At 57.0% G+C, this 27,416-nt stretch overlaps 10 protein-coding genes across 10 annotated transcripts; 6 read left to right on the top strand and 4 right to left on the bottom strand.

Moving 5' to 3' along the window:
• Nucleotides 1-392: 392 nt before the first annotated feature.
• On the bottom strand, nt 393-974 carry B0T26DRAFT_723981 (uncharacterized protein). Its single transcript, XM_060442653.1, has one exon. The coding sequence runs from the start codon at nt 749-751 to the stop codon at nt 401-403; it is 351 nt and encodes a 116-aa protein (XP_060293378.1). The 5' UTR covers nt 752-974; the 3' UTR covers nt 393-400.
• Nucleotides 975-4,384: 3,410 nt separating this feature from the next.
• On the top strand, nt 4,385-6,916 carry B0T26DRAFT_874995 (beta-lactamase/transpeptidase-like protein; the record flags this gene model as incomplete). Its single annotated transcript, XM_060448053.1, has 2 exons — nt 4,385-5,870; nt 5,938-6,916. Exons 1-2 carry the CDS (start codon nt 4,573-4,575, stop codon nt 6,914-6,916), a joined length of 2,277 nt encoding a protein of 758 aa, XP_060293377.1. The 5' UTR covers nt 4,385-4,572.
• A 430-nt stretch (nt 6,917-7,346) lies between these two features.
• Nucleotides 7,347-8,206, top strand: B0T26DRAFT_723977 (uncharacterized protein). The gene has a single exon (XM_060442652.1). The coding sequence runs from the start codon at nt 7,485-7,487 to the stop codon at nt 8,007-8,009; it is 525 nt and encodes a 174-aa protein (XP_060293376.1). The 5' UTR covers nt 7,347-7,484; the 3' UTR covers nt 8,010-8,206.
• Nucleotides 8,207-8,937: 731 nt separating this feature from the next.
• On the top strand, nt 8,938-9,804 carry B0T26DRAFT_654072 (uncharacterized protein; the record flags this gene model as incomplete). The annotated part of the gene is made up of 4 exons (XM_060438514.1): nt 8,938-9,126; nt 9,181-9,293; nt 9,356-9,497; nt 9,628-9,804. Coding segments are annotated over 4 exons (621 nt in total), but the record flags the coding sequence as incomplete, so codon positions are not given.
• A 3,462-nt stretch (nt 9,805-13,266) lies between these two features.
• B0T26DRAFT_679397 (uncharacterized protein) lies at nt 13,267-13,758 on the bottom strand (the record flags this gene model as incomplete). The annotated part of the gene is made up of 1 exon (XM_060440353.1): nt 13,267-13,758. One exon carries the CDS (start codon nt 13,756-13,758, stop codon nt 13,267-13,269), a length of 492 nt encoding a protein of 163 aa, XP_060293374.1.
• A 1,018-nt stretch (nt 13,759-14,776) lies between these two features.
• B0T26DRAFT_805617 (uncharacterized protein) lies at nt 14,777-16,566 on the bottom strand. Its single transcript, XM_060447159.1, has one exon. The coding sequence runs from the start codon at nt 16,328-16,330 to the stop codon at nt 15,062-15,064; it is 1,269 nt and encodes a 422-aa protein (XP_060293373.1). The 5' UTR covers nt 16,331-16,566; the 3' UTR covers nt 14,777-15,061.
• Nucleotides 16,567-16,950: 384 nt separating this feature from the next.
• Nucleotides 16,951-17,878, top strand: B0T26DRAFT_654067 (kinetochore Sim4 complex subunit FTA2-domain-containing protein; the record flags this gene model as incomplete). Its single annotated transcript, XM_060438512.1, has 2 exons — nt 16,951-17,154; nt 17,237-17,878. The coding sequence occupies 2 exons, from the start codon at nt 16,951-16,953 to the stop codon at nt 17,876-17,878; spliced, it is 846 nt and encodes a 281-aa protein (XP_060293372.1).
• Nucleotides 17,879-18,386: 508 nt separating this feature from the next.
• B0T26DRAFT_743278 (uncharacterized protein) lies at nt 18,387-19,037 on the top strand (the record flags this gene model as incomplete). The annotated part of the gene is made up of 3 exons (XM_060444231.1): nt 18,387-18,389; nt 18,419-18,457; nt 18,522-19,037. 3 exons carry the CDS (start codon nt 18,387-18,389, stop codon nt 19,035-19,037), a joined length of 558 nt encoding a protein of 185 aa, XP_060293371.1.
• A 1,065-nt stretch (nt 19,038-20,102) lies between these two features.
• On the top strand, nt 20,103-23,037 carry B0T26DRAFT_755187 (tRNA synthetases class I (C) catalytic domain-containing protein; the record flags this gene model as incomplete). The annotated part of the gene is made up of 9 exons (XM_060445925.1): nt 20,103-20,268; nt 20,339-20,376; nt 20,435-20,461; nt 20,523-21,241; nt 21,297-21,531; nt 21,594-21,618; nt 21,676-21,848; nt 21,898-22,711; nt 22,802-23,037. 9 exons carry the CDS (start codon nt 20,103-20,105, stop codon nt 23,035-23,037), a joined length of 2,433 nt encoding a protein of 810 aa, XP_060293370.1.
• A 639-nt stretch (nt 23,038-23,676) lies between these two features.
• B0T26DRAFT_431375 (uncharacterized protein) lies at nt 23,677-26,743 on the bottom strand. Its single transcript, XM_060434970.1, has 9 exons — nt 26,187-26,743; nt 25,860-26,115; nt 25,688-25,770; nt 25,530-25,605; nt 25,403-25,449; nt 25,243-25,322; nt 25,062-25,188; nt 24,753-24,996; nt 23,677-24,680 (listed from the first exon to the last, which is right to left on the bottom strand). Exons 1-9 carry the CDS (start codon nt 26,481-26,483, stop codon nt 23,719-23,721), a joined length of 2,172 nt encoding a protein of 723 aa, XP_060293369.1. The 5' UTR covers nt 26,484-26,743; the 3' UTR covers nt 23,677-23,718.
• Nucleotides 26,744-27,416: the final 673 nt, after the last annotated feature.

The raw sequence follows: 27,416 nt of genomic DNA, 5'->3' as shown, positions 1-27,416 counted from the left end.
GGCCGCGTGGTTGGGTAGATAACGGTAAGCATAGTCAACGACTTCCCGCAGACGACCTCGTGGACGGATGCGTTGTGCTTGACTAGGAGGCGGACAATGTCCAGCCAGTTGTCTTGTTTCGGAGGCAGCTGCACAAAGGCAGCTGCACAAAGTACCTGTTCTTTCGAGGATTCAATCCCATTGCCAAGAATATCGGGAGACTTGACGCAAATGACTAAATTAGCAGCTGTTGAAAATGCGAGCGGAGCGGGGCCGCAGAGGAAAATGGGAAGCTCTCACACTCTGTCATCGTCGCCCATGCTGGGATCTGCGCCATTTTCCAACAGGTACGCAACCGCGTCCAAGTGGCCGCCTTCGATTGCCACCTGGAATTTTCAAGCCGACGGCGGTTGGTGGTTAGTTAGACATGGCCGCGGACGATAGCCCTATAATAGAAGCTTGGGAAAGCACTCACCATCAGAGGTGTTCTGCCGGCACAGGTTGAGCGATCTCCAAGCGCGCCCACGCCATCACGGAGATGTTGTCGGATTTGCGGAACGTCCCCGTCAAGACACGCTACCATTAAAGGGCTGTAGATGGGTACTCGGTTCTGCGCACGAACTAAGCCGAGAATCAAGACCCGGAACTCGAAATTGAAGCTTTTTGCCCACAGCCAGGCGGGAAACTTGAACCCCAGAAAGACTGAAGCGGCAAGAAATGCCCGTGGTCTGGATATTAGAGCCACCTTGCCGTAGAACCCCAGCCATTGCATCAACGAGTTTGGGCTAAACTCGCTGCTTTGAGACCGAGAATAGGCGGCACGGTATTGTAGGATGGACGGCAAGTGATATCCGGCGCTAGGTGCGTAGCTCTGCGCTTCAGAAGTCTCCGGGGCAGGGGAGACTGTTTTGTTGCCGGCAAGAATCGCCCTCCTTTGAAAAGTCAGAGTGAGACAAAATAACTCTAATACCCAAGGAATATCTGGGCAAGTTATGATCACCCATGCAATAATGGGGAGATGGGCCCGGTCTTACAGAGTAGCAAGCTGGATGACGAGCGAAAGGAGGCTGTCGAACTCGTCCAACTCCCCAAGCAGCTCTTTAAGTGCGGCACTATCTCGGAGAGCCCATTTGATCCGCCGACTTGTTTTTGTAATCCCACCCTCGGTGATTTTCTGGCACTTGTCCTGCGCTCCTCTGAGAACGCTTTGTACTTGAGAAGCAGCAGCGTAAAGAATCCACCGAGTTTCCGATGGGAGTACTGCGTCGTCGCCGTCAGACTCAGATTCTCCGACACAGGCCTGAATTCCCACCAAAACCTCTCGAAGAACCGAGAGCTTGCCCTGGACCTGGTGCAGGGCTCTTGGCGCGTTCGCCACCTCGCTGTAAAACTGGACGATGTTGACTGTCGTGTCGGCAAGAATGGACAGAATCTGGGCGGCTGACACAATGCCGCCTACAGCGGCGGCGACCTCGGCCATGATGCAAAGTCGGGCTCTTGACCAGTAAAAGACTGGATGACTGGATGGATCATCAAGAAATGCTCAAGATTCCCGCCTAGGCCCACAGGCTCTCTCCTAACTCCAAGAAGATATCATAACCCCCCGCACAGCCACCAGTTGTGCCACCCGACAGCGTCGACTTTGGATTACGAAGTTACGGGTAATTAATTGGGCTATTAATTAGCAATTAGTAGCTCGATACGGGCAATATTCGTTTATAGTCTGCTGCCTAACTTGGCTCCTATCTTTGCCTTATCGTTGCCAGAGCCTTGCACTTCCGAGGGGGCGGTGCAATCGCGCGGCACCTCTTTCCGGGCAGTGCACAGCCCCGATGCTGGGGCACTCTCACCCTCACCCCCTGTTGAGGTTGGACTTGGGACCAATTAAGGGGCGATGAGTGGGAGCCCTAAGAATTTCCGCGATTTAAGCCCCCAAGTCACCTTTTCTCCTCCTCACGCCCTCAAAGAACCTCCACAGAAACACACAATCTCGTTACCAACATCCGTTTCATCTCGACACAAAAACGCTGTCGACGTACACCGAGCTGTTCCGAGTCAATAGTCAAGTCTTGATTGAACGCCGCTGGAAAAATGGAGTCACCGACCGCCGAACAGCAGCCCAAACCGTCTCCCAAGGCCAAGGCACCGCGGAGCCCAAACGGTCCCCACGGCGACAAGTCGGTGCCCCAGGGGCCACAGTTCAAGGGCAAGAACGTGAACTGGCTACTCCGTGAGCAATAATAGCCGGTCCTTTGATCGATGATTGAAAGGAGTTATTGCTGACAATTAGTCAACGTCTGCCAAAACAGTGCTTTGCTGCTCTTCTGGCTCTCACTGAAGGAAGGAAAGATGTCCATGGTTCGAACATTGGCAGTTAATTTACCTCCATTTTCCATACGCAGCTATGACGAAAGATGACTGTCGCGTTTCGTGCCAGAGAATATGTGTATTTCAGAGGCCTGTCGTACTTCGATCCCGAGGCATGGCATTTGAAATCAGGGTCGGTAGCGGCAAGACCAGCAAAAGATTATCTGCCAACCTCCCACAGCTAGGTTGGACGGTGGCTTTCCGTGGCGCTGGGTATCTTTGTCTGTTCTCGATTGGCAGAGAAAACGAGGAAGTGTTTATTCCACGAACAGATGGCTGCAGCGGCGGGCAGATGTCCCGTTTGAGAAAACTACAGAGAATAAATCGGATGGGAATTTGACGGACGGATTGCGTGCATTTCTTGATGGCTCTAGCGGCAGGCTTGACAAGCAATCGGCCCATGGCTGGCCCCCAGTAAAACTGTCAAACAGGATGCTATATTATCTGCATGCAACCTTATTTTGCTGTTGGTGGCGTTGCTACGGCCAGCCGTGACAGTCCGGCCTGGCATCGACGCCCCCACGCCGCCGTGAGTGACATGTGTCATGTATTATCGATGGCCGTGCTCTGTTCGACTCTAGACAACATGTCAAATCGCTGATTCGGCCACCTGTGACGGGCGAAGACGGTAGTCCTTCCCGCGGATCACCCCCTAGATGCCGTCCTTCAGATGTCGTGTCCCGAGTTGGTTTACTAACTAGGTACCTAGGTATTGGCCAATGCAGGATGGTGATCTCTGTCGCCCACACCAGCGGGGCACGATCAAGAGGCAATTTTGATTCCAGCTAGGACGGGAAGCTGGAAAAGACGGTCAACGAATGGGACAGGGGCCAAGTAATTCGATGAGCAAGAAAGGGGGGTGGGAAGGCGCAGAAAATGCGTGAGTGTGGCAACAAAAGCTATGAGCCAATGTCACATGTGGCGGGAGAAAGGAGCGGTGATGGACGAATCCGGGCTCGACCACACGCACGGGCCGAGGTCGGAGCGCCCCGGGAGTCGGAACGGTGTGCTGGTATTGGTTACCGACAGCGTGGTAGGAGTCGCCGGCATGCCATGTCACAGAGGCCACGCGAATCCCCCACCGGGCTGCCGGCCTACCAGGGGGGGCGGTGGTTGGGAGTTGAGACGGCTTGGCCGTGCATCATCCTTTTCTCTGCACGTTGCTTTGATATTCTGGCCCCGGTCCACTGCTGCGCCCTGGACTGGAGACTGGCCCTCGCCGGTCGGCTGAAGAAGCTGCAAGATACGCCGTCATACCCAATAGGAAAACGCCCATGGCGATAACCCAGTGCCATCCATCCCGGTCCCCGCAACTTGGCAGGGGGCTATATGAATGGGAATCAAGTCCGAAAGCGCTACCGAACAATACGCACATTGGGCTATTATCAAGCGAAGCGCGTGAGACGACACCTCGCCCAACATTGCGCTCCGCCCTGGCATTGTGCAACACCGCTGCGGAAAGGGGCATACTTACTAGGTTTTAGGCAGTGGCTAATTAGACATCGGTAAACACCATGACGGCGCATGACGACGCCATGACGGGAGTCTGGAAGCTGGTTGAAGATTCTAGAAAACCGACGTGGCTAACATGGCTGACGGCAGGCGCCACCGCGTCCTTCGATTGGCGTGCTCAGACTCGCCGCCAGTAGACGGGGCCAAATACCTGTATTCCGCCTCGGTGCAGCTCAGCTCTAGTGCACACTAATTAATTACACACAGCGGCTGCATCGTGGAACCACCTCAGGCACCCCAGGTGGCAGGGGAAGAGCCCTTCCGATAGGATGACAGTCCCATGCAGCTACGATTCTAACTGACCCAGAACGGGAATGTCTCGCAGGCAAACCTTAGCTAGCGTGGGTGTAGCGCAACCAAATGTAACCAACCCCTTCACCACCGCCAGTCTGTTTGTCTCACCATGCATGTCTGGCCTGCAACTCGGGCGATATCAACCGATGTGAAAAGGTCAAGAGCCTGCTACGCGTGATTTTAAATCGGCCAATTAATTAGTAACAGGTCACTTCTTGCCAGGGCCGGATCTCAGATTCAATACATTAGATTCTAGGCCTAGCACACACACCTTCACACCTTCCCAGATATCCCGAGAGCGGTGGAACTTCGTCGGCATGCCAGATCCCACCAGGACTTTGATACTGTGCAGGAGCGAGGGAGACCTGCTTCCCCAATTCTCACAGACAACCCCACTGATTAGTTCCCGAAGACGCAATCATGGAAGGCACGTCTCTGAGGGCTCTTTGTGGAGCCTACAAGAGCAGTCACTTCCTGCGTGTGCTCGGCAAAGGTTCTATGTTTGTTGTGGAGGAGAAAGATGAAAAGGCACACAATGGCATGCCCACCGTCACTCTTTTAGACAAACGTCCGCTTCCAGAAGACCCAATCACTTTTCTAGAGCCCAGCACCGACAGCATGAGCGACGCCGAAGTTGACCGTGTGCTGGCAGGCACAAAGAGCACGATCAAGGCTCTGTTCAGAGACTACGGCAGCGTCGGGGGCTCAGTTGGCATTCTCAGGAACGGGAAACACACCTTCATCGAGTTCGGCTCACAGGACCCCACCACCAACGAGCCCGTCGACCGCGACACCATCTACCTCATCTCTTCCATGGCGAAGCCCTTCACAGCCCTGGCCGTAGCCATGCTGGTGAACGACAGTAAGATTGACATCAGCCTCACGAGCCCAGTCAGGAACTTCCTCCCCGAGCTGCAAGGCAACGATTTTCTCGCCCACACCGGCCAGCCCATCACCATCGCGGACCTGCTCGACCACCAGTCCGACTTCCTCCGGTGCACAAACCTCTGGGAGAGCCCAAACGGGTTCATCCCATGGCAAGACGTCGCGCCTCTGCTGTCCCTCTTCCAGACCCTGCCGAGGAATCCAAAGTTCCGCCACCCGCACAACTTTCGCCATGCCCGGAACTACTCCAACGAGAGCTACGCGCTGCTCGCCGAGATGGTCGAGAGGCTGACGGGGAAGCCGTGGACGCGCTTCATTCGCGACAGGATCCTGCGCCCCCTTGGTCTCACGAGCACTGTCGTCAGCCTGACGGAGCCCGAGCACGCAGAGCGGGGCCAGCGGGGAAGCAGCAAGATTGCGCTGTCATTTGCAGTTCCCGTCTCCGAAACCCTGAGCAGACTGTCTGCGGCTCACGGAGATGCTGCGGCGTACGATGTGGTTCACCCGTGGGTCGTCAACAACCTGCCTCAGCTCACAGCCCAATGCGTCTCGCCTTCACAAGCTCGCCACGCCGCTGCCGGAACGCTCAGCTCGACGCCGATCGGTGCCGCGGCCGGAATCATGTCGTCAGCGCGAGACCTCTTGAGATTCTACGAACTCTTCATGGAAGTTTACAACGACGCTGAGAAGGGGCGAGATAGGGTCCAAGCAGCCACAAACGGAACTGGGCAGCCCACAGACATGGACAGGATCCGACAAGGCATGGCGACGCTATACGGGCACATCAAGGACATGATGGCCGCTGATGAAAGCCGCACGTATGCTGCCGGCTGGTACGTAGCTGGAAAACATCAGCTGTGACGTATGAGACGAAACTAATGACCCAGCACCGTTGAATAGGAACACAGTCAACGTGCCCTGGGACCCAAAGTCAGCAACTCGCTGGCCCGGCGCAGACGGTGACAACTCGCGACGCATCGAAAAATCGACCAGAGAAATGGGGCAGCCGAGCAGCGCCGCCGCGGAGGCGTGGCACTTCCTCCAGCAGCAACACGACCCCGACACCACAGCACCCACCACCCAAAAAGAAACAGAACTGGCCCTGTTCCACGGCGGCAACATGGTCGGCGCGACGTCCTTCTGCCTGCTGCTGCCGGCGCGGCAGACGGCCGTCGTGGTGCTGTGCAACACGCGGGGCTTCTTCGTCGACGCGGCCAACCTCGCCGGCATGCTCCTATCGGAATGCCTGTTCCGCAACCTACCGTCGTCACCGAGCGACATGGCCGCGCTGTGCGCACGCGCCGCCGCCACTGCGGCGCACTTGGCCGCCAGCTACGTGCGCGACTTACAGCGGTATGAACTCGCGCTCGCCCGCGACTATCACAGCCTGACAGTACTCGACACCGGCGGTGATGGGGAGGACTATTATGCGCCGTGCTGTGGTACGTTCCAGCTCGTGCCGGGCGTCGTGGCGCGCGTCGCCTGGACTGCAGCAGACAATGGCAATTGCGATACCAAAACAGGGGGCAGCCACCACCAGCTCACGCTCGCGCTGAACGGCCAGGCGGCGTGGGCATACCCGCTGCGGCTCAAAACGGGATGCAGCCCACACCACAAATCGTGCACCATGACCTTTGCCATGCCCATGGGCGAGCTGGTGCGTGCGGGCGTCGGCGGCAATAACCGGTTGGAGGCCAGGGATTTTGAGGTCACGTTTCGGAACAGGACGGCAACAGCAGCGGGTGGGCTGCCGACGCAGTTCCAGGGGCTGGTCTGGGTGTTTGACCGCAGCTGGCTGGCGGATCCGCACAGTCTAGAAGGAGTAGATCTGGGCGCTTTTACGTTCAGGAGACTGAGCCCGGGAAGTCCTGCGGTTTAAACGGGCGGGAGCGGGTGGCGTGGTTGGGCTTGAACTTGAGGTGGGTGTGAGATGAGAGAGATAAGGAAGGAATGTTCAAGGGCTGCTCCTTCCAAAACAGAGAAAGGTGGAAATTCCTTTTACGAAACTCTCTCTGCCTGTTCAAACTCGTAGACAGCATTCACTTCTACAAACAGGCCCAGTGCTAATTTCTCTACATTTGCATCGAGGTCGAGGCCTGCCTTCCGCTGCTCCGAAGAAGTTGCTACCGATGGGTCGTGCCTAGGTAGGTAGTTATATTGTCTCGGATTGATGCTAACTAATTATTCAGAAATGGAACTTGCCGAAATCCGCAGGCGTCGGCCAATAATAGGATGCTCGTGGGCGAACATACATGAAGAAGGTGGGGTGGACGGAGCCTCGTGCACAGTTTCAGCTCTTTAGCTCTTCAGCTCTTCAGCTCTTCACCTTGGCTTCTACGCAACACCACCACCACAGTCTCAATTACTTGCCTCTTACATCGATCTGCTCTTATAGCCGTGTCAAAAGTTGCAGTTTAGCAAAACACAAAACTCTCAACAGACAAAGCATGGCAGCGAACTCGGCCCCAGCCCGCGGCGCCGGCGCCGGCACGGAAGACGGCGTCTTCTGGGGCTGGCTCGACGGCTACCTGAACGGCATCATCGGCATCGCGATCCTCGGCTCGCAGATTACCTTCACAGTCCTGGTGTCGGAGATAGCCGACCCGGCCGCCGTGCTGCAGCCAGCGACGCCAGCGTTTGGCCGCGAGACGGTGCGCGCGTTTATCGGTGTGAGCTGGCTGCTCTTCATCGCGTCGCTGGGAATCTCGTCTTTCACCAAGGTCGTGCTGTCGGACCCCCACGAGCGTGCCTGGCTGATCGCCCGCATGGGCGTGCGCCGCTTCCGCTCGCTGTATTCGGTGCTTACGCTTGTGCTCGACGCCCTCTCTGTCGTGCCCTTCCTGTTCCTCGCCCTTGCCACCACGGCGTACCTACCCGTCATCGGCTGGATTGGGACCGCGTTTGTGTCGCTCTTCTCTTTGGTGGTCGCCGTGTCCTGGTTCTTGCTCGACTGGAGGGCGTCGCTCGTCTGAGAGCGACGTAGCTCTTCAGGGCTAAACTATGAGCATGTGGACGCAGGAAATTCTAGTCGGACTGGGCTTGTCCAGAAGCTGTCACGCGTGATTAGTCAAGACGGCGATTTCGCCGCATTGGAAACAGGTGGTGTGGCGGACCATTATGGACTATAGGCAGAATCGGTGGGGGCAATCAAGATCGATATATCTAGCGGCCTCTATTGGCGTATGCGGCTAATGCTGCTTGAACTGCTTGCCGTGCCACCGCACCCGCACCCCCTTTCAGGTAGGTCCCCCGCATATTACAAGTCATAACGGCCTATATAACCCGGGGATATCTGAGGCCCGGCCGTCTAAGAATAGACCAGAGCAGCGGGCGATATGCACCAACCCGTCACGTCACGCGTCACAACTTTAGTCTCTCGCCATCTTACACACAACAACCTAGAGACGGGACAAGGATTGAACAAGGCCCGTGTGGGCTGCCACGAGCCACAACATGCAGGGACTCGACGAGGCCAGTTCGGAGTTCCGGGCACTGACAGCTCCACGGGAGAGAGCCAGTATTATCAGGTTCTGCCAAGGCGGCTCGCAGCAGTAGAGCACCTCGACGCGGATAGGCTGAAGTCGACCCCGTTATATCGTACCGTCCGGGCACACGAAAGCTCCTCCCGAGCCAATCTCAGCCGGTTCCGGCCTCCCAAAAATCCCATGACCCGGTCTTTGGGAGATTGATCATGGAGGGGGGATTGTTATTGTTATTGTTATTATTAGTCTGGCGAGTCGGAGAATCGTGTCATGTCGTGACCGGGCCGGCCGTGCATATGAGGCGGTCGTCTATATTTGTACCTCGTTACCCCGGACTTTTTCGACCCTTGGACGTCGCCTCCCCAAGCTCGTGCACTGACAGACGATTTCTGGCCCGAGGGGTGTCTGAGTCCGAATAATGTCCTCTCTCGTCGGTGCCCTCTGGGCGCTGGTGCTTGCCCTGCACCTCTTTGTCTGCCGCGTGAATGCCCAGGCAGACGGCTCCGGGGCCGCGCCAGATCAGTGCAGCTGCTCGGGTCTCGACTACACGAATGGAGGCTCGTACCTGATCGATGGCACCTCCGACCGGGACTTTACGTTCACTTCGGTCTTCACTGGCGAGTCTTGCTCTTCGGGGTACTCGAACATTGCTAACGTTTAGACAGGGGCATGCTTCGCCTCGACCATCACGCCGATCCTGATCTCGCCTGACGGATTTGGCTACCAGTGCTCGCCCATTGCGTCCAACGACGGCGACGAGCAGCCGTCAGAATGGTACGAGGGCCAAAAGCTAGACCCTGTACTGTGCCACATGACGACTAACATGTTTTTTCCAGCGGCGTGGCGTACTACCAGATGAAGACGGGCACGTGGTCTATCATCATCCAGGCTCCCGACTTTGATTTCACCGTGCAGCGGCAGTTCAACCTCACCGTGGGCGGGGCCGTCAACACGGTTGTCGTGACGGTGACCCCCACTGTCACGGTCGGCGTGACAAGCACCCTCGGCGGGACAAGTAAGCTAGCGCCGCCCCCTATCATAACACCAAACACGCAGATTAACAACCCTCACAGCCATCACCAACTGGATCGCAGACGTCACCACCGAGTACGCCGAGCCCGACCTCGTGACGTCGGACTGCTACCTGCCGACGGACACCGTCATCTACTACGTCCCAGGGCCGACCTCGCACATCGTCAACACCATCTCGCGGTGGTCGACGCTGGGGCCAGCCACGCAGTACTACACGTCAACCATTGTCGACTATGCATACTGCCACTGGCCGGCCGCGCCAACGTACGACCAGCCGCCGCCGCCCACAACCGCGCGGCCGCCGGCGTCGTGCACGACGAGCTGCCGGCCGTGGTACAACACGGGCGGCGGCGGGTGGACGTGGACTCGGCAACCAAGCACAACACAGCGCGCACCAACCACGACCTTCCAGCCCACGGCGACGTGGCGCCCGACCACGCGCTCCACGCCCCCCGTCGTCACGTCCGTCACCACCCGCCGTCCGCCCGGCGACACGCCCACCCCTGGAATCACTACTATCACGCGCCGCCGCACCACGACCCAGCCGACAGGGCGCCCGACGTCGAATATCCCCACCCCGGGGATCACGACTATCACGTCGCGTCGCGGATCGACCACGCGCGTGCCCCCGAGCTTCACCATCATCACCACGCAGACGTCTCGCGGCGGCGGGGGCGGTGGAGGGGGCGGGCAGCAACCGACCACGTCGCGGGGCGGTGGAGGTGGCGGAGAGCGGCCTACCACCTCTCTACCACCCGGGGGGATCTACACCACGACCATCAGGGGCGGCGGCGGAGGAGGAGGAGGAGGAGGAGGAGGTGGTGGTGGTGGTAGTGGTCAGCAACCGACTACATCCCGACAAGGTGGTGGTGGAGGGGGAGGGGGACAGCAGCCGACTACTTCCCGACAGGGCGGTGGTGGGGGCGGAGGCGGAGGCGGAGGCGGACAGCAGCCCACGACGCGGCAGCCAACCCCAACTCTGCCGCCGGGTGGGATCTACACTACCACCATCAGGGGCGGTGGTGGCGGTGGAGGAGGAGGACAGCAGCCGACTACTTCCCGACAGGGAGGCGGTGGTGGTGGACAGCAACCGACTACGTCTCGTCAGGGAGGTGGTGGTGGTGGCGGGCAGCAGCCGACGTCCAGGCAGGGTGGAGGCGGCGAGGGTGGGATTTTCACTACCACGATCCGTGGTGGTGGTGGTGGCGGTGGCGGTGGACAGCAGCCGACTACGTCTCGTCAAGGAGGCGGTGGCGGGCAACAGCCTACCTCCAGACAGGGCGGCGGCGGCAGCCAGCAACCCACTTCCCGACAGGGAGGAGGCGGCGAGGGTGGGATTTTCACCACGACAATTCGGGGCGGCGGCGGTGGTGGCCAGCAGCCTACCTCCAGACAAGGAGGCGGTGGCAGCCAGCAGCCGACTTCTCGGCAAGGAGGTGGCGGCAATCAACAACCAACTTCCCGTCAAGGTGGTGGCGGTAGTCAACAACCAACCTCTCGCCAAGGTGGAGGTGGCAGTCAACAGCCAACTTCTCGCCAAGGCGGCGGCGGTGGCCAGCAACCCACATCTAGACAAGGCGGTGGCGGTAATCAGCAGCCGACATCTCGCCAAGGCGGCGGCGGCAACGGAGGTGGAAGCCAGCAGCCGACCTCGCGAGGAGGAGGCAGTGGCGGTGGTGGTGGCGGCGGCGGAAGCGGCGGCGGAAGCGGCGGCGGCGGCGGCGGCGGCACGCAGCCCACGTCTCGGCGCAGGCCGCCAGCAGCCGTCACCGAAGCCCCTGACGCAGCGGCGCTCGGTATGTTTTACCGAACCACAGTCCCTCAATTCTTCTTTCCCACCCAACCTAGCCCTGCTAACACAATACCCCAATCTCCAGCACGGCGCGGCCTGGCTGCTGCGGCAGACTACACTAGTACAGTAACAGAGACGACGTTTACCTTTACGCAGACAGTGGTCGAGGTGGTCGAGGGCGAGACGGTGACCGAGATTGGTGAGGCACACCCATTTCCCTGGTCACATCCTATCCTTTTCCACGGACAGCAGCACTAACAGCTCTTTTTCCTCGGGCGGTCAGATTACACGACATCCACGACGACATTGTGAGTTTTCCTTTCCCACCCTCCCTTCCTCAAATTACCAAAGATGATATCTAACTACCGACAACACAGCTTCCCGCCCGAGCAGACGGTGTGCGAGGCCGAGGACACAGTGACATACTACTACCAGGGCCCGGCCGTGACCGACTACCAGGTCAACTACGTGACGTACTACACATTTGCGACGGTCTGGATTGGGTGAGTGTTTCCCCCCTTTGTGTATCATGGCCATGTTTTACTGACTCTGCCTGCGCCGCAGCCAAACACAGCACGTCACGTCGACAGACTACAACGCCTACACCAGGTGTTGGCAGGGCGGCGGCTGGTACGGGTCGTGAGGCCGGCGCCTGTCGTGATTTCCTCTGTAACTGTCACGGCACAGCCGTGCGGCGGCAGGTTCGGGCCAAAAAGAAATGGACTCCTCCAGAATCTACCTTAAGTACTTACGGAAGGACAGTGTTTGACAAGTAGCGTCTTATTGCTGCACGTGCTGTGTTGGCAGCTCGCTAAATCTCAAGGGCGTTAACGCTCAAGACACTATTAGTTCGCGAGATCAGCACTAATCTGTAGCGAATAGATTCCGCAATACAGGTCGAGTTATACTACGCTTTGGCCGGTTAGGATCTCCTCCTCGTGATAGTAATGTGAGACGACTCTAGGCTTATAAAACTTTCCATTCATAGACCTCGTGAACGTTTAGGAATTCTTAATAATTATAAAACAATATCATAACCTTTAACGCCTGGTTAATAATACGGGTTCTTAGATATAGCTACCAAGGTTGATTGGTAGGATTTCGATCGGCTGAAAAACCAAGTAGTCATGATTCTTGGGCGTCGGCTGGGCGCGCAGGCTACGCTGGAAGAGGTCATCAGGGCAACAATGGCACACTCGATATCGGGCTGGCTTGGTTACGCGGGCGACTTCGCAGCCAGCGACCCACGGGATAAGATCTACGCAGTCTTGGCGCTGCGAATATGGCCTGACAAGAAGGCCCAAGAGGCCGTCCCATTCCTCGCATGGACGGTCTCCTCCGACGATGCTGCGCCAGAGCCATCAAAGTGTGTGCCGCAGGAACTCCAGTCGATGGTGTAGGAATGGGCGGCTCGGGCGAAAGCTACTAGAGATTGCGACTTGTCGATATTCTTACTAAGATGGAGAGATTAGGAGTTGCAAAGAAGATCTTGTTTACACAGAAAAGGGTCATTGAATAAATATTGTAGCATGAAGCGGCTAGAAAAAGTCTTGGACAGGTGTTTCTAATTAAGCCAATGGGATTCTAAAATAGAGATCTTGATGGCCATTGCCTTACTCGGCGAGAATCCTTGTGGTCGAGCCGTAAAGCCATGGGGCCTCCCAGAGCTTGAAGAATCTTCCGGTAACAACCACTTAAACCTAGGGACTAGACTGTCAGGCATATGATATAACCCAAAGCGCTGCATTGGGAGATAAGAGTGCTAAGATTTCTGCATAATGTGCTTGATTACTGTACAAATACTGACTATTGTGTGTCTCCGTGCAAGACGGCCTCCGCTATGTCCTTTGCCTTCTGGCTCTGCGTAGCCGTGACTTGCCAATACTTGGTGTACAAACTAACTTGACCCCCGCCTGATCTATCCTAAGTGTAGTTGAGGTTCGAGTTGATGACGTCTCTATCGGCGGCGTAGCGCGATTTTGTGGAAGTCTGGGTGGTCGCGAATTTAATGAGATAGTCCGAATTGGTGGCGATATAGATCTTCCGCAACTGCGCAAAGTGGTCTTTAGGCGCGCCGCCGATGATATGCCAAGCGACCCAATCCGAGGCCCGCGATAGTCCCTCGACAAGTGCACCTTGGTGTGACTGGGTGACATTGGGGTCGAGCCGGTCACCGCCATTGTGTTGCGAATCCGGACCGAAATAGACCCCCCACGCGGCCTGCTTCAGACGCACGCCACGAGAGGCAGCGGCGACGTGGATGACTAGACTGGAGTAGTCGGTCTGGACATTCCCGGATTCATCGACGTAATTGAGGTGGGATACCTGACTTGACGGATTGTACGCAATCAGGTCCGAGTATGAGAGATTGCTGCTGGCAGGTTTGAATATCAAGTCTCGAGGAGCAGGAGGCATGGTGCTAGTGTCCGCGGCGATGGTGCCGATCCAGATTTGGAGCGCACTGGTTGACTGATTGATGCTTTGGGTTGATGCAAATGTTGACCAACGGGAATGCTGCTAGAAAGAGATTCCTGGGGGTGGTTCAAGTTTTTGTGCGAGGGCAGCGAATCTGGGAGAGCTCGCAGGAGCGGAATTTGAGAAGGCGATCCAAATTGTTGGCAGCAGGCGCTCCTTCCTCTGGCGGAATGATGGGATGGGCAAGCTAGGCAATCGCTGGTGGCAACTTCTTTGGAGTAGCAGAAGCCCTCAACATCAATCCAAATTCGACGATGATTGCTCGAGGAATCAGGGAACAAGCCTGCGCAAAGGAATTCCTGCGGGAGAGAAATTAGAGCACTGGACCTGCTTGTGGAGGGTGGAGGCTGTGAGACACAAAAACGAGCAGGTCGAGAGACTTTCGTGCTATTCGGGAAGGAGCAGCGCTTGAACATGACGTAGGCCCTTATCTTCTTCATGTATGTAAGGCACAACCAGAGCAAGCCATTCGCAGGCCGCGCGAGACGGTTGCGGGGTTTGGGCAAGCTCCATTTCTGAACAGCTGGCCAATAATTACCAGTTCAAGGCAGGGGAGCACTTGTTCAAGCAGTGAAAAGGCACCACAACATAACAACTACAAAAACAACACGAAGGCGAGCCGCAGGCGAGCCTTAAAAGAAGAAAGAAAAAAAATCATTACTGTGTGCACTGGTCCGGAGATCTCAATTCATGGTAAAAGGACGTGATTTCTGAAGAATGGTTACAAAAGAAGGTAAAGGGCGATGCTGGCCGTCTGATCAGAGTGAGGGCGGGCTGCCGATCTTAAACGGGGTGCGCAGGCTAAGAAAATAGGAAAAACAAGTACACTAGATTACTCGTCAGGGCTACAAACGCCCTGACCACGGGGTAAGCACGCCTTTTTTGTGTGAATCAACCGACCTGACGAAGGACTTTGCTCCGCAGTTAGGGTGTTTTTGTAACCCTGACTAGGATATTGGGTAAGCGTGTAAACAAGCCCCCTGTCACCCGGCCCTGAACCCCTGATCATTACGAGTCCAGGAACATATCTTCTGAACGATCGGCCCAAATGCTTCAGAGACTCGGGTCATTGGGACAATCCCAACTATCTATCGCCTGAAGAGAATACGACTACAGCACCTGCCACGACCGCACATCCCATCCAAATTGCCATGCTTTCCAACAGCCCATGAATGGCTGTAAGCATAGAAGTTTCTAAATATTTCACCTCGCTCCCATACACGATAATTACGTGGTTGCTTATTTAGTTTCTTGTCTTTCCTTTCTTGGCCTTTGGTACCCTGGTTTCGGGCTCTACACTGTCACGCTTCCTTTTGGAACTCGTGCTCCTCAAAGAATGGAACGACACAAATGAGTCCCCCAGACCGACAGGAGAGCCGAACGGGAACCTGCCGGCTGTCTGTTGCGAAGCATACACGGCGTCTGAATCAGCTACGCTGTCATATGTCATAACTGTTGTACAAGGCGACGCCCGGTCCGTTGCGGCCACGGTGCTCGCAGCTGGTGTTTCCGCCTGCGTGGGTGGAGTAGGCTCTGCTACTGCTCTGCCTAGCCCGGCCAGCTTCTCGTCTTGGAGGGGATCATACGCCGTCTGGATGGACCGGTTGTTGGCCGCAAGGAGATGGAGCCACCAGATGGCCAGGTTCTCCGTCAGCCTCTTCTCGCCGCCCTGGCTCTGCGTCGAGTCGTAGATGGCCGCGTACTCGATCGTGCCGCCGTCTTTTGGCCGCACGAGCTTGCGTCCCCCCAACTTGCTCACCTGCAGCCGTTCCTGGGGCACCCGCACACGGAACGCCACGACCTCCTCGTCCGTGACGATGTAGCCGTACCGCGTCCCGAAGTTCATGCAGTACGTGAAGATCTGCCTGAGGGGCCAGAACCAGTTTTGGACTAGATCATTCGCGCCGACTTCTTTGGCGACGATCTCGGTGCTCCTCCACTTGTAGCTGACTTTGGTATCTCCGGGGAGAATATTGACGGGCAGGATATTGATGGCCACATTGGGGTCGTCGTAGGGCGCCGCCGCCGCCGCCGCCGCCGCCGCCCGCGTGCCCGCCCAGTCTGGCTTGTTCCGGGCAATTCTCTGGGCATTCCCGCCGGCAACCATGTCTACAAAGGGCGGCCGGAGCCCGCGGTCGCTAGACTGGAGCTGGGCGTGGGACAGCGCGGTTGAAACGATAGGGTGCGTCCACTGCGATATGAAGTGCTTCTGTAGGGCGTCTTCGTCGGCGAACGTGACCGCGCCCTTCTCGAGGAGGGGGAACTTGAGCGGTTCGATGGCGTGCTGGAGCATGTCGCGGAAGAGGCCGCCGCAGCACTTCATCAGGCTGGCGCAGTCGAAGTCTTCCCACTTTGCTATCCTGGATGGCCGTCGCCATGACTGGTTGGACGTGTTTGTTCTGCTCTTGCTCTGCGGTGTGGCCTGCAGCTTTGGCTTTGGCGACGAGAGGTGATGGAGCAGGCTGTGCTCGGCTTCGGGAGCCTTGCTATATTTAGATGTCTTTGGTGGCATGGCTTATGGTTTATGAAACTAGTGGAAAGTAGCTGAGGTACTCAAGTATTGAAGAAGGCGTCACCATAGTTTTCTAGACTTACTCAAGACTTGGTCCAGAAAAGGTAATTCAAAAGCAGTTGAAAGATTGGACAAGCGAAGAAGAGGACCAAAACTGAACCACCCAGTGTTCCATTTCACCCCCATCGCCTGTTGCCGAGAAATCGATCAAAAGCCACAGATTAGTTATCGTCGCAATGGAGCAAAAAATACCGCAATATCAGGTGGCGTGTGGTGGCACAACATCAAAGACACCCTCCGTCGTCTCCATTGGCTAACTCTGCCAACCAACACGGAAATTTCAGTGCTCGGCCGCCCCTTTCCATGTTCCAATCGTCCATCGCAGGCGGCTTATCCCCTCTGATAAGGGGCTCCCCCGCTCCCCCTGTGGGCGCTGCCCGACGGCATCCCATGACCTTCCAGAAACGGCGAGCTGCAGGTCCATCTACGGCGTCCACGATAATTACCATTCTTGATGCCCAAAGAAGCTCTTCCAGCAGCATCTCTGCTTCGTACAAGAAACCGAAAATTAATTACCACAAGGCATCCGAATGATTGAAGTGAACTACTAATCCAGGAGCATGGAAATTGCTGCGATTGACCAATTTGACGAACTGCCGAGGATCAGGGGCGACAAGCTCCGGCGCTTCAAGAACGGCCAATTCAAGAAAATCGACTACCTCGAATTGCTAGGCAGGTCTGACGACGACGACGCATTGCCAGACGGGGACCACGGCTACGTCTTCCGAGTCCTGATTGACGGCGACCTCTACGCGCTGAAGATTGTACGTTCCAATTACCCCTATTTCAGCACTAATTAGATCTGATTCGAACACCGACAACAATTAACAACGCGAACAACACTAGTTTCGATTCTTCGACGTGGAAGAAGCGCTCGCCATGCTCGATCCCGCGGGCAGGAGCTGCGTGTCCGCCGAGGACGTTGAGGGCCAGAAGGACCCGTTCTACGCCGAGTGCCGGGCGTACGCGCGCATCGCGTCCAAGAAGCGAAAGCGGCCCATCGCCGTCGCCTGCCACGGCTTCGTCAGCATCCCGGCCAAGCAAGAAGCCGTCCTCGCCTGGCGGTTCGGCATTGCCGACTGGAGCCGGCCCGAAGAGCAGCTCTCCCTGCCCCCGGCGCAGCAGCAGCCGCTCCGCGGGCTGGTCAAGGACCTAGTCGAGGCAGATCCTGAGGTCACGGAGGCATTGGTCAAGGCGATGCGCCGCGAGCTCAAGGCGCTGAATAGCCTGCGGATATATGTCATGGATGTCAGGTGGGACAACTACAAGGGCGGCCATCTGGTGGATTTCAGCTCGGCCTGGACCGAGCCGCATTTCGAGTTCCGCAGGGACGTCAACTCCAAGGAGGACATCGAGCTCAACCGGCAGGTTGACCTGCAAGCTTTTGACAAGATGGTGGGCGAGCTGGGTATGGAGGGATTAGCCAGGGCCAAACCAGACTCTGCCGTGAGTTCACGGCTGCGGCATCGACGGGGCAGAGAAGGGTGATAAACAAGCTCAATGAACGACAGGTGGCACTAACTAGGTGCATTCCCCTTGACCTCTGTGCGTCGTATATATGTCTCAGTAAGTAATTACTATTATATGCAGTCACTTAACCCCCATTAGTCGCCCCCTTATGAGTTAGCGCCAGGTAACAACAATTGGGCCACGGACCAAGTGGAACAGCGTATCCATGGCCGTCATAGACCAGAATAAACCCATGGCGACTTCGCCATGAGGATAACGCTAATGGGAACTATGTACCGAAGCAGAGATCAAATAGCGGAGAATAGAGTGCTGCAACGGAAACGTGCGTTTACGTGTTCTAGTAAAAGGTAGTAAAAGGAGCAAAGACAAAAGAATAATAGTGTTATCCGCCAACCCTCTAAAATGAAGCCACTGGGCTTCATCGGCCATTGGGGCTTCTCCGTTGCTGTGTTATGCAGAGAGTAGGCCACGGATCACGTGTCACATGCATTTGACTGCCCATGCATGGTGTGCCTAGACTTGGACCATGGTCTAAGAATGCGGGGGTGGGAGCGGGAGCCTGGCTTCGTCAGAAGTTGGTATCGCGTTGCCAGCCAGGTTACAGCCCGTGCTTGAGCCGCCGTTCTCTACAGACCACATTCTTATACCCGCTACTGCCGAGCGAACTATGAGCGACACATCACAGCGAAAAGCACAGGTAGTGCTTGCACCATCCCGTCCGGCTGTCACGGGGAAAAAGTCCGTGTTCCTTGCCGGGACGACGAGCAGAACGGGCGGGCCGGAATGGCGGGATGTCCTCGCTGATGCACTGGCTCACCTTCCCGTGACCATCTTCAACCCCCTCCGGCACGACTGGGACAGCACGTGGCGGGAAGATATCGACTTTGCACCCTTTCGAGAGCAGGTCGAGTGGGAGCTGGACATGCAGGAACGGGCCGACGTGGTTGTCGTCTACTATGGGCCAGCAACAGACGCACCTATCAGTCTCCTGGAGCTGGGGCTCTGCGCACGCTCAGCCAAGGCCATTGTTGCTTGCCACAAGGACTACAGGAAGAGGGGCAACGTCTATATTGTGTCCCAGAGGTTGGGAATAGAGTTCCTGGACGCCGAAGACGACCTCGCAGCCTCGGTCATTAACAGGCTCAAGCTACTCCTGGCCCAAGGTGACAGCGCTTGAGTCGCCTCGGGGCCATTTCACCGGCCGGGTAAGAAGACTTGCACCCAGTGTCCAAAACCGAGCATCCACATCTGATTCAAAGGCGAGGTGGAAAGACCCAGAGCATTTGTGCCAGATGTGAGCAGCGCCACGAGCCAGAAGGTCCCGTCAGCGGCCCAATCTTAACCCGAAGTCTCGCATGCTACCAGTCGCGAGCGAAACCGCGATTGGGACACCTTGTACACTGTAATATGGGGGAGAAGGTTTTTGCGAATTTATCTTTGCGGCCCGGCACTCGTCGGTTCCCTGCGTCGGGCGCGTTGGAGGGTGGACTCGGCATCGTCAGGCAGATCGAATCGGAAAATAGGGTATTTGGGAGTCGAGGCAAAATAGAACAGGTTCGATGACACCAAACGTTACGTTTGTGCTGCTCTGACACCGTGGCGCTGTTTCGAGACGTTGGGGTCAGCAGGGTCAGCACAGAAGAGTCACGTCCGCAATCAGCGCCGCAGCGCTCTGTCATTGTCATCGCAATTGCGACGCGACGGGGCAGTTGACTCGATCAATTGTTTGCGCTTCGGGTCAAAAACTGGCTTCCTGTAATATCCGCAGCAGATCTTGGCAATTCGAATCTTTGGCAATTGCAAACGAGCGAAAGGTAATTCGGACCGGGCGGCGGCGCGTGTCGCGAGAACGAGATTGAAAGGCTGCAAAACTCGAACAGGAGCTTCAGGACGCGCGACAGACGATGCAGCTCCGATTGACCCCAAATTGAGGCTTGACGGCAGGGCTTGCGCCACAGTGTGGTGGGGAATATCGGTTGAGTGCGACAAGCTTTGACTCTGCTGTGCCGCCCCGCCTCTGAGCAATTCATTGGAGCAAAATTGCGAAACCAACGTTCCTTGACTCATCTCCAAACGGCCACGCTGACCTCTATATACAGCGGCAGCTCTCTAAACTGTGGCCCGCGGCTGAATGCGCTCCTTTAATAGTGTCCGCCGCTTCTTCTTCTTCCATTCTTTCACTGCCAGGCCAGTTTTGCACCAGACCCCGCTCCAGCTCCAGCTGCCGCGGGCTTGCTCCTCAATGGCGCCCATCGTCGTCCACAACTCGCTGAAGCCCGGCGCGCCGGTGCCCTTTGTGCCCAAAGACGAAGGCAAGGTGTCCTGGTACGCTTGCGGCCCCACCACGTACGACCTGAGCCATCTCGGCCACGCCCGCAACTATGTCTCGACCGACATCATACGCCGAGGTGAACCATCAACCCAAGGCGCATGTCTTGGTCTGTCAGCTGGCTAACAACTGACCTCCCATCCGCACAGTCCTGATGCACCACTTTGGGTTTAAAGTCAACTTTGTTGTAAGTGACTGCCGCCATTCATCTCAAAATCAAGAACAGCGCTGACCCCCAGGCGTAGATGAACTACACCGATATAGATGACAAGGTTCGTTTTCAACTGCGTGACAGGTGCTGTTCTCGATTGCCTTGGCTTAAACTTGTCCCAGATTATCATCAAGGCTCGGAGGAATCGGCTGCTCGAGCTCGAGAAAGACAAGCCCTACAGCCCTGAGCAGATTCGCGGTCTCGTATTCAAGACTTTCGTGGCGTATGCGGACAGCAACTTGCCTCTCCTGCTATCCGCAGGTGATGCGGCAGGACTGGACGAGAACAACTACCAAGAACGAAAAGAGACGGCCTATGGCCATGTCCTGGCAGGCGGCACCCTCTCGGGGGAGGGCAAGCCCAGCGATCCCGAGGCAAAGGTGAAGATGCATCTCAACAACATGGATTCCGCAGCCCAGTCTCTGAAAGCGGGAAGCTCATTTGAAGGCGCCGAAGAGATCCTCCTCCCGTACCTCGACTCGCTCTACAAGGAGACACTCGACACCAGTGACCAGACCATCTTCACCAATCTTACGCAAGCCATGGAGAGAGCCTTTCGCGATGACATGGAGGCCTTGAATGTTCTGCCGCCGGATGCCGTGACTCGCGTGACCGAATATGTGCCGCGGATTGTCACTTTCGTCGAGCAGGTTATCAAGAAGGGGTTTGCGTACGAGGCCAGTGGCTCGGTTTACTTCGATATCGCGGCATTTGAGAAGGCCGGCAATACATACGCCCGGTTGCGCCCAGAGAGCAAGAATGACAAGTCGCTGCAGGAGGAGGGCGAGGGCTCCTTGTCAAAGACGCTTGAAGGGAAAAAGCGGTCGGGCGATTTTGCGCTGTACGTTGAATTCCGTGACCGCGTTAGGGGTAATACTGACTGAGCCGCAACATAGTTGGAAAAGATCAAAACCCGGCGAGCCCTGCTGGCCGAGTCCCTGGGGCGCGGGTCGGCCTGGCTGGCACATTGAGTGCTCTGTCATGGCGTCCGATAAGCTTGGTGACCAAATGGATATCCATTCTGGCGGTATCGACTTGGCTTTCCCCCACCACGACAACGAGCTGGCGCAGAGCGAGGCCTACTTCCACGAATGCGACAAGGGCGAGCACACGTGGGTCAAGTACTTTTTGGTAAATCCAACTTCTTCGGTTGAGAATTCGCGGCGTGGATGACAGCTAACTCGTCGTTCCAGCACATGGGCCACCTCTCCATTTTAGGTACGTGTTGAATTGTTTCCTCGCAATTAATCTGGACCGGCTCTGACCTTTCAAAAGGGAGTAAAATGTCGAAGAGTTTGAAGAATTTCCAGACGATTCAAGACGCACTTGCCACGACGTACACGTCGCGGAATATGAGGATCGTGTTCCTAATGGGCCGGTGGAACGACGGCGTGGAGATATCGCCCGACATGCGGAAGCAGGCCGATAACTGGGAGACCACGCTTGATGTGAGTGTTTGATCACAGAGTCGCGCGGAACATCGCTAACAAAATCTAGAATTTCTTCACTAATATCAAGGCGAAGCTGTCTGAGGCGGCCGGGATGCTAACGGACGGGGTCAAGGATCTCTCATTGGCTGCCACTAAAGGGGGTTTGTTCGAGGAACTGAAGCAGGCCAAAACCGACGTGGATGCGGCGCTCAGGAACTCTTTTGACACTTTCACCGCCATGCAGATCATCCTCAGGCTTGTCCGTGATGCCAACATCCACATGAACGACAGGGCTGCAGAGCCCAACCTGCAGGCGGTCGAGGCGGTTGCGCGATGGGTGACCAAGATTGTGGGTGTATTTGGACTTGACGCCGGCGCTGCGCCGCCCTACGAAGGTCTTGGATGGACTTCTGCCAGCTCGGCGGCTGCTGCCAATGTGGACCCGCAAACTGCCGTTAAGCCGTACGCCACCGTATTCTCCAAAGTCAAGGGGGAAGTAGAAGCCTTCGGCCTTTCAGACACCTCGGTCCAGACCCTTCTCGAGCAGCAGGCGCCGGAGAGCGAATTCACAGAGCTGGAGAAAGCCGGCGAGCGGGATACGGAGAGGCTGGCCCTGCCGTTTATCCGAGCGACGTCGCGTCTGCGCGATGAACTGCGGGCAATTGTTTCGTCTGCAACCCCCCTCGAGCCCAAAACCAAGCAGGCCGTCCTCGCCCTCAGCGACCGCATCCGTGACTATGACCTCACTGACCTCGGCGTCCAGCTAGACGACCAGACAGACAAGCCGAGCTTGGTCAAGTTCGTGCCGGCCGCTAAGCTCATTGCGGCGCGCGAAGAAAAGGCGGCGCTGTTGGCCGAAAAGGCGAGACAGAAAGAAGAGGGTAAGTTGCATCCTCTCTCACTCCCCCCACCCAAGGTAACCCAAAGTGAGGTCATTGCTAACTGTCTGATTCTTCCTTTTCTCCAAACAGCGCGGAAAGCCAGAGAGAAGGCTGACGAGGAGAAGTGGGCCAAGGCCAAAGTGACCGCGCAAGACTTGTTCCGGAGCGATGCGAAATACCAGGAGTGGGATACTCAAGGGCTGCCGACCAAGCTGGCCGACGGCAATGCGGTGCCCAAGAGCCAGCTCAAAAAGCTGACCAAGGAATGGGAGAAACAGAAGAAGCTGCATGAGGAGTATCTCACCAAGTTCGGCCCCGGGGCTTAATTCGAGCTTTTTTTTCTTACTCCTGAGTGCAGCTTTTAGAGTGGTTTGATTAAACGGCGGATGGGCTTGCACCATCACGTTTTGGACTTGAATATCCTTAACAAACAGTTTTTACAAGAGTTTTCCCTCTGGGCCCTTGTCTTTATTGCTTGTAGTTTTGGTGGAATTTTGATTCTTGTGATGGACATGATAGATGTGGGAAAAGCTTGAATAGTTCAAATACTTGCGTGTGTACCAATAATGAGTCCTATAATTGTGAAATACTTAGGTAGTCTTTGATCCAAGTGTTGCAAGTGGTCAGGGTTAGAGAGAGCTCGAATTGAAATGGCTAAAGTACTGATGGATATCAAAATTCGCACTAGTTCCAACTGAATGAACGACTACTTTCCTTTTCTTCCTTTTTGTTCCCATTCTCTTCCTCGGAAACAGCAGCGTGTTTTACAATCTTCTCGCATCCGGCAAGTAATTACTGATGGGACAGGCAGCAGTCCCTTTCACCACACAAGAACCTCTTACGCACGGGAAGCAGGACAGAACAAGACGGTGGGCATATTGAGAAGGGGCAGACAAGGCAGGGGCAGGGGGGGGGTATGGTGATGGTTACATAATTTGGTAAACACACACAACAGCCAAACAAGCAAGCGACAGACTGCGACATGGCCAAAGAGGAAGACGAGGCAACTACTTGGGCGCAGGCCCCTGCAGCAGCGGCTCGAAGCTGGCGTCGCGCGGCAGGGCCGGCAGGATCTGGCTGACCCAGGCGATGATCTGCGGGGCGCCAAAGGTGATCTTGCAGCCAGTGGCCGTGGTGGTCATGCTGAAGTCGGACGACGACGACGACGAGTGGAAGCTGGCCGAGGCGCTAAAGGGGCCCCAGCCAACGCTGGCGCGCGACGACGTGCTGCTCGAGTGGAAGTGCTGCTCGATGTGGCTCGTGTCGCCCGTGAACTCGATCTCGGTGTTGCACGCCAGGATGAACGCCGTCGGGTACGACGGGAATACGTTGTACATGGCCAGCGACTTGATGTTCTTGGGGTCCTTGCCCTGCGCCTCCATCCACGCGTGCAGGAGTTCGGGGCCGGGGGAGAGACGTGCGTCGCCGCCAATGTCGATCTCGAAGTCGTTGAACAGCTCGCCGTACAGCCACGGCCGGTCGATGTTGACGACCATGGCCGAGAAGTTGAGCGACACGGCGCAGTTCGACATGTCCTGCCGCATGTTGGACGTGCTCTCGTCGTGCGAGTACGACCCGCCGCCCGAGAACAGGCCCCACCCGCCGCCGCCGCTGACGCTGAAGCCCCACGAGGACTCGTCCGTGTGCTTCTTCTGGTCGGCCGACGAGAAGGACAGGCTGATGTTGGTCCACGGGTCGAGCGGCGCTTTGACGGGCGGCGTGGTGCTGCCCGGCAGCGGCAGGTTGAAGATGGGCAGCGCCAGCTCCGCGTCCTTGGCCGGCACGTTGTTGCCCGACGTCGGTTCGGTGTTGGGGTCGGCGTTGGGGTCGGTCGCCGTCGGCGTGCTCGTCGCGCTGATGATGGGCACGATGGCCCCCTGGTTCAGCAGCGGGTCTTTGAGCAGCGCCTGCAGCTTGGTCAGCTGGTCGGCCACGCGGTCGAGCAGCGTCTGGATCGTGCCCTGGGCGTCTGTTTCAGAGAGGGTTTAGTTAGCTTTGCCACCAATTATTGCGGGATCAAGCGAGACGAGACAAAACTTGCCTGTCTCGGGCTGCGACAGCTCCCACTTGACAATCTCGGAAGACTTGGCCTCCCACTTGGCAATCGCCTGGGTGAGTTTGTCGCGCTTGTCGTTGAGGTCGACGCTGTTGTCGCCGCCGTTGGCCTTGCCTTGGGCCTGGTACAGGTCCGAGTAGGCTGTGGTCAGGCCAGCCTGCTCCGTGGTGATGTCGGGCTTGGAGCCGACGTTGTCCTTGGGATACGTGGGTGGCGAGGCCGTGACTTCCTGGATTTGTTATGAGCCCCTGACACTACGAAACGAGAATCGTTGGAATCTGGGCTTCCACTGACCGTCTTGAGCGCGTTCAGCGACGCCTCGAACTCGGTGAGCCGCGAAATCTCCGACGTGACCTGGTCCCGCGTGAACGCCGGCCGGCCCGTCTTGAAGCCCTCGACCTTGTCCCTGCAAAGACTCGCCCTGTGCACGCGGTAAGCGACTGGGCTCTTGTCCCCGCGCTGCGGCTTTGCTTACCAGGTCTTGGGAGTGAGGTTGACCTCCTGCAGCTCATTGGCGCCATCGGCGTCGACGATGGTAGAATTTCTCATCGATTGCTGGTTCGACAGCTTGTCAGCCCCTGTTTCAAACTGCACAAGAGGCTGCAGGCCAAAATCCTTTGGCGCTGTTCACTTACCTTGCTGCTTTCAATGCGGCCCATGATCGAGTCGACGTCTACTAGTCCTGATTGCGGCTGCAACATTAGAGGCGAGGCTTTCACACAACAGACAAGGTGTCTCAGCTGCGAGAGTGGGGCGACGTACCAAAGTTGTACTCGACATTGTACTTGTTTCCGTTGGTGACCCAGTCCATCCAACGGGCTTGGGTGTCCTCTTTGAACTAATTGATTACCGCCGTGTGTAAGCAGGAAACTTACAAGGTAGTCCGAATTCAAGCACAGCGGGTCAGGGTAGGTACTTACCCGTCGGTAATGGGTCTGGGCCCAGTCATTGTACTGTTGCACGGCAGCGGTATTGTCGTTCTTGTTCTGGTCAGTGGCGTCCTCTGGCAATGCTGGTCAGCCTCACACAATCTTGCATGATAATGCCGCATTGGATTTGAAGAAACAAGTGTCAGAGGAGAGTGCATCTTACGTCTGGCCTTGGCCTTGGCCTCGTCCCAGGCGTCCTGGGCGGTGGCCCAGGCGATCTGCTTCTCAATATACACCTCGACGGGGGTCTTGCCCGTCTTGGTGTCGGGCTTGGTCAGGTACTTCATGGCGTCGTCGTACGACTTGTCGCCGGGGCTGCGGATGCGGTTGCCCTCGGTGCTGACGGTCGCCTTCTTGGGCACTAGGTAGTCGAGGGCCGACGCGTAGCTGCGCGCGACGCTCTTGCCCGTGTTGCCGATCTGCGTCGCCACGTTTAGTCGAGGCTTTTGTTTCCTCTCGCCTTCAGAGATAGATAGACAGAAACACGTACCATGATGCTGGCGAGCGGCATCATCGAGTCGACAAGCTTGGCCTCGGCCTGGCGGACCTGCGTGGGCGTGAACGGGTTGGTGACGGGGTCGTAGACATAGCTGCCGCCCTTGGCGATGTCGGCAACGTCGATGACAGTTCCCGGCAGCGACAGCGTCATGTACTGCTCGGGGGCCACGGGGAGCGCGTTGACCAGCGCCTGCCGGACGAGCGTCGACACGGCAGCCGTCTCCTCGAGCGCCTGCTTCCGCTGGGCCGCCTGAGTGTCCTGGACGTTTCCGCCGCCTGTGTCGGCCATATTGTCAAGTGTTGATGGTGCTAGGGCCTGAGGTAGTATCAGAGGCTCTGGGACCTGAGGGACCAAAAGCTCTCGCACTTGAGGTGGAAGAGACTCTGGTATGTGGGGAAGCTGGGGTTCCGGCACTTGTGGTGTCAGAGGCTCCGCTATTTGAGGTAGCAAGGGTTCTGGCACCTGAGGTGCTGGGATCTTAGGCTCTGGGGGTGTCAGAGGCTCTGCTGCCGGGGATATCAAAGGGCCTGACACAGAAGGGACGGTTGAGGTCTCAGGCTCTTGGGGCGTAAGGGGCGGCTGCTGCACGTGTGATGCTGGGGGTTCAGGCACTTGGGGAGGCGTGAGAGGTTCTAGAACCTGCGGCAACAGAGGCTCTGATTCTTGAGGCGTCGGGGGCTCCAGGACGAGAGAGGCCCGAGGTTCCGGCACTTGGTGTGACGGAGGTTCGGGGGTTTGAAAAAGACGGGAGACGGAAGTCACTAGTCAACAAGAGTCAAGGAGTTCAGAAAAGGTGTTTGGGGCGGTCATGGTTTCTCTCGAGAGCTATCCAAGGGGCCGTGACAAAACGACGTCGAGGGCCCGGGGCGGCAATATGTACTGGGTCGATGAAGCGCCGGTGCGCGCCCTGGCGCCCCCTATTCCTGTTCTCACCATCTGCAGTCAACAGCTCGTCTCGCTAAAAGGCAAGCAAGGCCACGATTCCCGGCTAGCCCTGCCAGGCCGGATCCAGCTAGCCCTACCAGGCCGGATCCAGCTAGCCACCTTGCTCCGACCGAGCTGAAGATGGAGCCCGGAGGCCGTCTAGCAACGTTGGGCCTGGCTCAGTGGCTCGCAGGTCTGGATGGCGGCCGCTAGAGACGCTGTCCAGGGCCCAGCCCAGACATGTTGCATGGTGGCGTCTGGCCAGACTGCAGCGGCTGAGCCACGCGCTGCCGTTTC

Source organism: Lasiosphaeria miniovina, assembly GCF_030549165.1.
Source record: "Lasiosphaeria miniovina strain SMH2392-1A chromosome Unknown B0T26scaffold_6, whole genome shotgun sequence".
Lineage (NCBI taxonomy): Eukaryota > Fungi > Ascomycota > Sordariomycetes > Sordariales > Lasiosphaeriaceae > Lasiosphaeria > Lasiosphaeria miniovina.
Note: the sequence above shows the minus strand (reverse complement) of the source record. Positions and strands in the feature narration are given on the sequence as shown.

Bases quoted from the DNA above. Each gene is read 5' to 3' on its own strand.
- B0T26DRAFT_723981 (XM_060442653.1), bottom strand. From the start codon at position 751: ATGCAATGGCTGGGGTTCTACGGCAAGGTGGCTCTAATATCCAGACCA.
- B0T26DRAFT_723977 (XM_060442652.1), top strand. From the start codon at position 7,485: ATGGCAGCGAACTCGGCCCCAGCCCGCGGCGCCGGCGCCGGCACGGAA.
- B0T26DRAFT_805617 (XM_060447159.1), bottom strand. From the start codon at position 16,330: ATGCCACCAAAGACATCTAAATATAGCAAGGCTCCCGAAGCCGAGCAC.
- B0T26DRAFT_431375 (XM_060434970.1), bottom strand. From the start codon at position 26,483: ATGGCCGACACAGGCGGCGGAAACGTCCAGGACACTCAGGCGGCCCAG. The intron at 25,771-25,859 runs GTAAGATGCACT...CAGCATTGCCAG, and splicing joins GGCCAAGGCCAAGGCCAGAC to AGGACGCCACTGACCAGAAC. The intron at 24,681-24,752 runs GCAAGTTTTGTC...TCTCTGAAACAG, and splicing joins GCTGTCGCAGCCCGAGACAG to ACGCCCAGGGCACGATCCAG.